Genomic DNA, 12,247 nt, shown 5'->3' with positions numbered 1-12,247 from the left:
AGAAACTTGAAAGGAATATATTTTTCTATAGTAGAAATGCAGAAAAGAATACAGATCACTAGTTTATAATTTCTCGCAATAAATAGAGATGCAATATGAAAATATTATGATATGAAACGATAGCTGGATAATTAACGTAACGCATGACATAGCACTTCCTCCCATAGGGCTTTTAGACAAATGGCACCCAGTAAGTAATGTATCTAATGTTGTATTTAACAACGTAATGATACAAAGTTAAGGTACTCTCTGAAAAAAGAGGCTTTTAAAATAACTAAATGGATTTAACATTGGCCGACTTGTTATTGTAGTTTACTACTTTGCACAAAAAAATAAAAGTTAGAAAAAAAAACGTCGAGATTACAGGAAACGTTCCATACATATTAAAAGCTTTTTGTTGAATGTAAAATGCATTCCATTATTCTGTACGTGATGTAACAACATTTTCAATAAATTAAATCAATGTTAAACAAAGCATTATTCTTTTAAATTCATTATTTATTTTGATAATTTTTAATTTAAATGTTTGCAAGACCAAAAAGATAATGGACTAAATGAGATTGGTTACCTCTGTAAAATATTGTTGGTTGTGGCAATGTACAATTAGGCCTACTTTATATCACTAACTACTAAAGCCACGATCACATTGGTAACATTTATCGATGACCATTGGCCATAAAGTTACTTATAGTGGTTAAATTTACCATTTTTCAAGCCCAGTGCGAACAAGGCTTTAGATGTAGTTAGTTGCCCTTGCTCAGTTATATCATCTCTATGATGTTTAGAGCTATTGATATTTTAGGATTTTTGTTTCAAATTCTCTAAGAAAATACAGATGAAACGAATAATTGAGGGGTACTTACGACTGGCACCATGCGTTATTCCCACAAGTAGTGTGGTGGACAGGATCAAAGCGACAATTGCTCGCTGAAAACTCATCATAAAATTACCGACTTTGCCAGCATCAAATCTGTAAAAAAAGTTATTAGATTTGTAATTAAACCATTTATGGAGAGGGGTGTCCAATGAATATTCTCACTCCTCAATGAAAACAGGATATTATCGGTTTATCCGGGTAACCTAGGCAGATGAAAATGTGACTGCATTGATACAATAACTAAAATATAGTTTTTTATATAATACATAAAATTTCCATAGAGAAGAAATTCTAAACCGTCTGGTATTAATTACTACTGATTTTAATTAATTTTTCAACAATAAAAATAAAACATATTCTAAAAAGATGAATTTCTGAATTAACAACTTTAATTAGAAGACTGGAATTACTGAAACAATAAAAAAAAAATGATATTGCATCTGAAATTAGCCATCATTCCAAATTGCAATCTTATTGGTCAGAATCCCTGGAGTATCTTTAATCTAACTCCGTACAGTATGAATGGCGACACCGAAAGTATAGTCCAAATACCACAAGAGAATTACTAATTATGGAAAGGTGATTACTGTACATATTTCTGAAAAAAAATATACTAAACGTCTTATTACAAACCGGATATGTATCTGTGTATTAGTTGGTCTTAGTGCCAAATGTATTTTGAGCACATTTCTTAGCAAAGTTATAATCAACAGGGCATATTTTCAGAAAGTACAGTAATGTAGAAGGCCAAATGAAAGACAACAAGAAACTTGTTTGTAAATTAAACATACAAAATACTGATTAAGAAATAGAAATAGTCAAAGATACTAGTTATAACATTGTATGCACTGCAGGCTGTTTCATGAGGAGTACCTTAATAATAATATTCAGGTGCTTGGCTCTGAATGTAGATTAAAGCTCTGTCTACACTATCAAACTAGTTTGATAAAAAAAGGGTGCCCAAATATGGTAGTAGTGTAGACAGAGCTTTAGACATAATTGAAAACAGTACAATTTTCACATCACATAGAATACAAAATATAGAGTCAATATTGTATGTTCTCAATGTAGTATTTTTTTTTGTAGCTATCAAATAGATGTATAAAATGTGTAGTAATATTGATAATCGCTCGCTATAACCATGCACATATTAAATTCAGAAAATAAATACATTACTGTACTAATATTCTATTTCCAAGTATAAAAACATATCATTTCACAATCTAAAATCAATGATATTTTTCATGAACATGAATTAATATTGCATTTAAATCAATTTACAATGCGAATGCAATTATTTTTAAATAGTAATAAATGAAAAAGACAATCGGCAGACGATTTACGATCGCTTTGAATAATGCGTGGGCCATCTAATATATACAAGTAATAAATATATGTTAACTTTAATTACAGTTTGTTTCTCAACAACATACTGCCTGATACATTAATTAAATAAAGCAACTTTGGCATAGTTTTATATAAGTATATAATGTAAACATTACTGATGTACAGTAGGCAGATATCATATGCACTTTGACCCTTTATAAACTGCAACATACAAGTGTATGCACTTTGACCCTTTATAAACTGCAACATACATGTGTACTTATGCACTTTGACCCTTATAAACTGCAACATACATGTGTACTTATGCACTTTGACCCTTTATAAACTGCAACATATGTGTATATTATAATACTATCAAAAATCCAAGAATCTCATGTTGTGTCCAAAGTGTGTAAACATTTCAAAAGGCACTTTGTACCCTGAATAAGCGGGGACAGTAGGGCTAAAACCTACATTAGAACACCTTATTTTAGTCACCCCTAAGGGGACACTTTCCCATGAAACCAACAATTATGGGATACAGTAGAATTCCTATTTTGGGACACTTTTTTGTAAAACAAACAAGGGACAATTATATGTTTTAACACATAATCAATACCTATTCAAGGGACACCACTATTATGTTGTCCCCTTAATAGGGGTTCACTGTATTCCCATAATCAATTCACATAGAAGTTTCCCAAATGAGGCACTCTATTTAATAAGGGTACATCATGAGGGTTTGACACAGTTGTTTGAGAAAAGGTATCATAGCGCCACCTATGTTTGAAAGTTCAAGGTGTATCTTAACCAAACATTTCAATTGAAATTAAAATAAATTCCTTTCAAGATGAGGAGTATAAAGCTTGTAACTTTAATCCAACATTAATTCCAAGAAGGTACTTATATTTGAAAATAAAATCCAGTCTTAAGCTCTGTCTACACTATCAAACTAGTTTGACAAAAGTGTGATGTATCCAAATATGGTAGGTATATGCTTAAATATGGTAGTGATATGACATCATCAGGTCCATATATGGGCACATTCACATCACATAAAGTTTGATAGTGTAGACAGAGCTTTAATGAAAGATTACAGAGAAAATGCTAGGAGAACAAGTTAATAAATCAACATAAGGCATACTTCTTACCTGATGACAGAAGGTTCATTATAACCTGCTCAAGACTACCCCCTGTTGTGTAATTACTTCTAAGCTGTTTACTAAAGGTATTATTAGCTAATAAATAATCCCTAATTAAAAAGATCATTGTGATGTGAGGACATAAAGACATTATGGCACTGAAGTTTAAAGAAAATATTCTATAGAGTATACCAAGTTTATTAAACATTAGTAAGTTTATGAAAGAGGATGATGGTATGAGGAAGACGAAGGCATAATAGGATTTTGTGACATCATGTTGAGGTACTATTCCCATACATCAAATCATCTGACCCAATCTATTCGGTTCTAGGTCAAGGTAAAGACCTTAGATTCTGTTATAGCAGATATACCCATTTGAATCTTTTTTTGAATGTACATTGTCTAAAAAAAAATCAAAAACCAATTCAATTTGGACAAATAAAAAATGACGAAATTAATAATTTGCCAAAAAGTTCCTAGTTCGTCGCAAGTCAAAATCTTCCTATTGATATTTCTGGTGCACAGTCAGACTCACCATTTCACTATATTTGAATACTACTACTAGGTACCTTTTTACTATGTGAACATGACCATTTTTGAGCTTCATATAAAGCCCATATTGTGTTGTAGTAATTTTTATAGCTAAAAGTTGCCGTCATATGGGTGGTATTCCTGGGTCATCAAAATTGTCCATACCTATCTAACACCAATCACTGTATTACGGTTTATTTTTCCGGTTTGGAAACAAACTTTAGAAGTTTCAGCACTTCCAATTTAATATAATTGAAGTTTAAAGAGCTGATGAATCAATTCCTAACACAAGTCTACAAAAAATAAATAGGACATACTTCTACTTTTATTAATGAATATTGTGAGGAATTTTTAGCATCTTTCATGTAGGAAAACAAATAAACCGCTTACAATGGTATGTTGAATCTCATTTTTACAACCTTTGACATGCTTCAATTAAACGATTTTTTGACAGCACCAGTATTAATGGATTTATAAGTGTCATACAGTCTTTAAGTCAAACAAACAAAAATGGTAGGATATACATGTACATTCTTTCGCCCTACCTGTTCGCTGGCAATTTTCAGTGAGCAACGATAGTATTTGTAACTTCTCTATTTTGCCACTCAAATATGACGAAAACTGGAATAACTTTAAGTTTATTATGTAATGTAGAACAAAAACTCAACTTTCCAGCAAAATTAAATAATATTAATATGTAAAGATAAAAAATGTGAAAACTAACTGAACTGGGGTTTGTTTGTGAAACATTTTATGCATTAGTCAACCAAACAACAGTAATCATTTTGTTTACATTCAAATGGAAATAGGCAGGAAATTAATTGTTCATTTCTCTTTGTTTTTATATCATATGTACCGCTAAAAGTTGCACACCAATAACCTGTTAAATGTCAAAGTAACACCAACTGATGGTGTTTTTAACCATTATTTTCACTTCTGCCATTTAATTGATTGAATTGAAAAATGTTTCTGAATTCTGCTACAATATTTGGCTTAATTTATCAGTCATTTTTGTTTCTGGAAGCAGAAATATGACCAAAGACTCCACCAATTATTGAGTCATATGTTTGTATTCCATTACATAAATTGCCTATAAAGATTCTGTAACTAGAGCCTTGTTTTAACTAGCCTACTAACCTCTCCATAAATCCATCAAGTATGGGAAAAATCCTCAGAAAAAACACTGTTTATACTGCTATAAATAATCCAGAAATTAGAAATTTCTAAAACCAGGCTTCTTGAACTTTACTGGATAAACAAAACCCTGTGATACTCAATCAACACCCTGACAGACAAACAGATAAAAGGGTATGGGAAGAAAACTGAGGCCTAGCAAAAACAGGTGGGTTGAAAGTGGGCCAGGTATTTACCGTCAAGCGTTAAGATTGGGTGTTATCAAGTTTCTAACGAACAACAGCCTAGAAACATGGGTAATTGAGGACCTACTCATGCTCAGTTTGAAAACAAATTTTTGAGTGGTTTATAATAACAGGTTTCACAAAGTTATTTGAAATCTATAATAGATGAATTTGGTGGTATTACCTCTGATCAAAAGTGGTGCATAATAGATGGAGGTTTTGATTTCCAGTTGAGTGGCTTGATTTTCATGCAACAGTAATTCTTAGGTTGTGATCGCATCTTACGGATTAATTTGTGATTTTTATTTGTCAATGATATAAGCTGTATAAATCTCCCCAAACAATAATATTTACCCTAAGAGTAGATCCTTTCTATTGACAAGAAAGATAATATTTGGGTTTATATGGCAAATATGTATTTTAGCAATAAATTGTGTATGTACTTTCAATTGGTTCCTGTACTATTTATTTTGCATCTAACATGCGTACAGTATATACTTAATCTTTAAACTAGCATTCTACATTTTCCTCACATTATGGATACAGTAGACACATGAAATAATGTTTTATGACAAACCTGCATTATTTATAGACGGACACTATTATTAAGGAGATACTTTGTTCGGTCCCAAAGGTGTTTCTATATAGGAATTCTACAATATAAATAAATACGGAATTTAAGGTTTCACACATTTTTTTGTATTCAGTACTATGTACATAGTGCATGTTAAAGAACTTTAAAAAAGAGTAGGGGATCTTCTTCCAGTGTTCTGATCTGGTAGGCGCTGCACTGCTGGCTGCCATAGGTCCGTGGAGGGCCTAACTCGAATTTCCTCAGCTTTCAGTTAAGCTTGAGGACCAGAATAAATACATACATTTAACATGATTGGATCTCAATGTTTATACTACATAAATTCTAAGTTTGCTTATAGTATGAACTAAAACCAAATCATAAGACCATCTTTAAACAAAGTTCATGGCACATCCAGATGACGCTCGTATGACATTTTATTTTGTGAAACTTCTAAACAGAAACAGATGTTAAATGTTCTATTTCAAAATCTATTTTTATCTTATAATTTATTATTAATAACATTTAAAAGTGTGAAAGTTGTCAAAGTTGAAATTGAATTCTCAACTTTGCTTCTCAAATTCTCCTAAATACATAGGAGCTTGTGTGTCCTTAGGGAAATCCCAAATGGAAGAAAGGTATTTTACACTCGATTCATTCAAAAAGAAGTAAGTAAAAATTGTGATAGATTGCAATTTGTGTAAATAAAATACTGTAATTTTAAATAAATGGGATCTGACCAAACAAAGTATCATATTCCAAACTATTAAACATCATATACCATACATTTCATATTTTTCTTTATTCAAATACCAAATAAATTAGAAATAATATATCAGTTTCAACATCAAGATAAACATGAAAGAAATGTTAATAAATACCTGTAAATTCTCTTCTTCTTTCTATCTGTTCAACTGCAAGATAAAAATTTAATAGAAATTTATTAATTAATTCATCATTCAAAAAATGATATTTTTGCAAAATGATTGTTGTTTTAAATTAAATACAGGTATATCCTTTAGTTAATTAATTAGCACTACAATATTGATTCACACATCCTTTCAGAGTAAAGTGACCCTTGAATAGGAGTGTCACAAAGGATGGCGTCTACTGTAGCATTGACAACTGTATCTGAATCGTTTAATTTAAATACAGGTATAATCATTTAGTTAATTAGTCCTTCTTTAACAAAACAATCAATTTAAACAAAGTAGTTGGCATTAAGAAGTTGTTCTACTGATGACTTGTAATTAATGTACATAAAAATCCATATTTAAAGATATCATATCAAGCAACAAATATAGAAATCTACAGTAAGGGAACACTTGTGGAACCCAAATAATGTCTCCTCCAATCCCCTCCCCTAACCTAATACAACTGTCCCCTGAATAGGTATTGATCGTGTTATATAGACTCTTACACAGGAAAGTGTCCCCCTTAGTAAAGGTGTCCCCTAAATAGATGTGTCCAAAAAATATATTCAGTATAGGATGTGTATGTCTCAAAATAACAGACTTTACCATGAAAACATAAGAGTGTATCAGACAATCTCCCTCAAGCACTGTGTACTGGGAAACAAATAAAGTTCAAATACTTCTAGCACCCCAGTTGTCATGGCAATATAGTAAACAGTGATGAACTTGTGTCACCCACTGTCATAAATTTGTATCTCTGTCATTATTCCATCCATAAAACTATCTTCAGTTCTAATACACAACAGATGCAGATACCTATGCTGAAGATGAGACCACAACAAAACAAAGTCATAGAAATTCTCATTCTATCAGGTTGATAAAAAACAACAAAGTCTTTCAACGTTTAACAGTTCAGAAAGCTAGGCTTCAAAATTGATGAGGCATACAAGGTGGTATAGCCCTATTAAATTGTGATTATACCCCAGTGTTTTCGTAAAAATTACTGCTGACAAACAAGCTTAACTTTTAAGATGCCTAGAGATTTGTACTCATTTTAATCTTCACATCTCATCAGATAAAAACTATGCACAAATCATATTATTTTATGGTAGTAAATTTGCTGTACCCTGAATTCTGGGAACCATGGTACACAAGAGATTGAAGCGGTGGGCACAAGATCATTTTCATTATGGTGCCTCTTTCATCTTACCGACTTTCTAACTCGACAAAACTTACAGGAAGATCTTCTGCTGGACACAGATAAATTTGATTATTGGTGTTCCTTTCATACTACCGACTCTCTAACTCAACCAGAACATATAGGTAAATCTTCTGGACACAGATAATTTTGATTATTGGCATCTCTCATCTTACCAACTTTCTAACTGAACCAGAACTACAGACACATCTTCTGGTGGACACAGATCATTTTGATTATTTGTGTTCCTTTCATACTACCGACTCTCTAACTGAACCAGAACTTATGCAAAAGCTACAAATTTCACTGCAGACATACCAGGCTACCATACAATGAAATGAAAAAAATATAATATAATTAATGTCCTCAGTTTAATAACTGGAAGATGAAGATGTTTTCAAGAAGAATGGCAGGCAGTGAAGCTAGCATCCTATGTATACGGTATGTATGGAACAACTTATCATGGACTACAAGTACGAGAGAAGTAGAGAAAGCATCTTGCTTATGCATTCAATATAAAGCGGTACATACTGATCTCAAATTCACACCAAGTTACAGACTCCTATTGCCACATAATCACTTAAAACTTAAAGCATTACTTTGGTGTTAGTGTTACTAAAACTTTTTTAGAAAGAAATAATTTTGTGGTAAACTTTTCCCCAAGTAACCTTATCATATTGTACGATCATTTCATGTTAATTAGTACAATAATTTCCTAAACGCATCAATTAAACGACATACAGTAATATAAACATTAATTTCCTAAACTCATCGATTAATCCACATATAGTTAATATACATGTTTCATAACACTATCCCTCACGGCATTGTGTCAAAGGTCACAAAATGTCACAGCAATATATCACGAGCTGGATGATTTAACTGCGTCATAGTTGGTTAATTTTGTTTGTTTATTAATGTGTACAATAGCAACTTGAATGTGATAAACAAGCCTGTTAACTTTCATTTTGTAAAGATAATATTTTATTATAAGTTACTAGAATCGTAGAAACTTAGTGATGAGAAACGGCTGGTGTAATTTTAACAGTGTGACTGTGACATTCATATTTCAAATGATTTCTGCTTGAGTAAATATTACCTTTATAAAATCGATGGAGCATGACAAATTTCATATTACATATTCATATTATTTATTTTATATTTTAAAATAAGAATGGTGAAAAGTAGTACAATAGAAATGGTGATGAAATGATATTAGAGAGGTTTCGCAATCTTACGAATACGATAACGAAAACGGATACGTCACGCACACATATTCGTTTTCGTAAGCCATAAAAAAATCTGTTTCGCATGGCAACGAAATATTGAGGCGCGTCCAAAATGTGACTGCGGTAAATTTGAGCGAAGCGCAGGTACGTGTTGCTTGGTGCTTGGCTGCCTAGGCCTAGCGTAACATCAAAGCGAGTGATGACTTTAAAAACTGCTATTTATCAAAATTGACTTGGCATTTTAGTAAATTACTTTATTAAATTACTTTCAATAAATCTATAATTATATTATAATCATGAATCATTCCTGATTCAAATGCAAAATGTGCGAAATAGATCAAAAACTATACTCGTTTTGTAGTTACGAATATGACTGGTGATATTCGTCAACACGAATACGCTTTATGAATATGAAATGGGGATCAGCTCAAAAGTTTCACAAATGTATGACGTATCCGTTTTCGTTATCGTATTCGTAAGGTTGCGAAACCTCCCTATTGATAACATGTTGTTTAAGCCAATGATTCAGTAAGTGATGATACATTAAAGTTAATAAAAGATATCTTAAGCTTTGTCTACACTATCAAACTTAATGTGACAAAAAAATGTGATGTGCTCATATATGGAAATTTCACTACCATATTTGGGCATATCACTACCATTAGGTACATCACACTTTTTTGTCAAACTAGTTTGATAGTGTAGACAGAGCTTTAAATAAATAAATAATAAATAAATATCAGAACGACAACAAAATGTAAAGATACATTATCTTGTCAGATACGTAAAATAAGAATAAAGAGAGCAGAAAGCAGAACGGATTTCACAAATGATTAAGGACAGGTGATTCTATATGTGTATTCTATAGCTTACAAGTGGGTCAGATCTTACAGTTTGAACATTTACATTGCTTCACCTGATGATGCTATTCAATTCATATCACTTTTATGTTTTTAAAAATCATTAGGCCTACATAATTTGAGAATAATATTTTTCTAATGTTTTGTTATGTATGTATACCAGTTTTTAATAATTTTCTCATGGTTTTTACTAAATATTAATAACTATTTTATAAAACATCCTTATTTTAATGGTTGTTTTCAATATCAGTACCAGGCCTCAAAGAATCAAGATTTTTGTTTGCTAAAATAAGGGTAGTGATTGCCCTCTCAATTTCTTGGGTGGCCAAAAAACATATGGAGGCCTAAATGATCAAACGTCTATAAGACTTGACTGTACTGTAGTATTACTTGGTTGCTTGTAAGGAACAACTCTTTTAATTTTTAGTTGCCCTACGTACATTTTTGGTTGCCACAGAACCAAGGGAAACAAATTTTGCGTGCTCAGAATCATATCAGTGCATTTTGTTACTCTGATACAATAGACTCATATTTTATTATTGATATAAATTATTAATATTATAATACCCAATATGAAACCTGATACACCTATTAACATATAAAATTACACTATAGGTATACCTTAGAACTAAACTGTATACTGAAGTATTAAGATTTAATTTAATCTGAGCAACTGGACTTGCATTATGATGGGTGGCACGTTTCATGTCCCATCCACAATGCATCATCAAGTTGACCGACTTTACGTTGGTCAATAAACTGAACACATACTTTTAATTTATTAACAAATGAGTTAATTATTTATCAAGATGAGTATATATCATTAGTATACGTAACGATTAAAGTATATCATTACATATTTATATTCTAATGCATGAATTATGAATTATTATATATTATAAGATTTTTGAACTCAATATTATGGAATAGATAAATTGACCTAGCAAGTCACAAGTTATAGTGCTAACTAGGGAATAGACTTGCATCTGGGCTGCTATTCTTGCATGTTATAAGGCACTGGGGCGTAAAAGATAGTAAAGTACACATTTCCAATTTATTAAATCTAAAAATACATTTCATATCAAGCAAAACAATTGATACAAAATGTGGCCATGGTTTAGTTTTAACTGGTTGGTACTTAAACTTTAAGCTATGCTAGTAGGCCTAACCAGAGGTACCTACAACAGATGTCCTACACAGGAATAATGATATAAAAATATATAAAATATCACTTGTTCCTTCCCACTTAAAAACACATAGAATGAAGACCCACATGTAAAGCTCTGTCTACACTGTCAAATTAGTGTGATGTGCCCAAATATGGTAGTGATATTACAACATCATCCAAATAAGGGCACATCATATTTTTTTGTCACATAAAGTTTGATAGTGTAGACAAACTTTAGTCTTGACTGTGTGACAAATTTCAATCTCCTAGATGTTTATCTGTACTGGTTCACTTTTATTTTCCGGATAATTACATGGAGAAATTCAAAGTTACTACTATTTATTACTTAATTCAATGATTTCTATTACTATCTAACATTGATATTGAAAGTAGTTTCCATTGATCTTTGAAGTTCACAGACAGCTGCTAGGCTCCACCATTAAGACAAATCTCCACTGGGAATCACGATTTAAGTTGTAAAAATCCTTTACAGAACACCAAGCAAGGTAAAATTAATAGGCCTAGTTATAAAATACTCCAGCAATATTTGAAACAAGTTACTGTATTTCATCAGTTGAAAAAAATTAAGTTAATAGAGAAATGTAGAGAGTGGCAAAGGGTATACTTTTCAATATTTCTGCTCAGTGAAAACACAGATAACTTAAGATTTCATTACGTTTTTGTGATGTCATCAATATACTTACGATTTTCTTATAAGTCAATAAACATGACCCGTTTTTCAGGACGATAAACTAAAAATTGTGAAAAAAAACACACAAAAAATAACAAATAAGTACATAACTAACAAAGTAGCTTATATTTAATATCTTTAATTTTAAGAACATTTTCCAAAATTTAGCTATGATCTTAATAATGTACTGAATACACTAATTTCCATGTAAATTGAAATTTAGCAATCGGACATTTACTTTAATAGGAATATTGCACGACTTGTTTATTTAGTGTACATGTACAATAAACACAATCATTGTACAACTATAAAACCAGTATTTTCTAGGCCCTTACAGTATTGTCTTCACTGTTCAAACCTTAGGAAGTTAGTGACTCACAGT

The 12,247-nt window shown here is 31.3% G+C and overlaps 1 protein-coding gene across 1 annotated transcript in view; it reads right to left on the bottom strand.

The window, feature by feature from the left end:
- LOC144855400 (neuronal cell adhesion molecule-like) overlaps positions 1–12,247 on the bottom strand; it is a 58,949-nt gene that overhangs the window by 25,479 nt on the left and 21,223 nt on the right. The window contains exons 2-3 of the mRNA XM_078713248.1: positions 6,687–6,719; positions 864–970 (exon numbers count right to left, since the gene is read on the bottom strand). Coding sequence (XP_078569374.1) covers positions 864–942 — 79 coding nt within the window. The 5' untranslated portion in view covers positions 943–970; positions 6,687–6,719. The remainder of the gene's footprint in view (positions 1–863; positions 971–6,686; positions 6,720–12,247) is intronic.

This window comes from Antedon bifida, chromosome 11 (assembly GCF_963402885.1).
Source record: "Antedon bifida chromosome 11, ecAntBifi1.1, whole genome shotgun sequence".
NCBI classification, from domain to species: Eukaryota; Metazoa; Echinodermata; class Crinoidea; order Comatulida; family Antedonidae; genus Antedon; species Antedon bifida.
The sequence above is the reverse complement of the archived record's forward strand: the minus strand, read 5'-3'. Positions and strand labels throughout refer to the sequence as shown.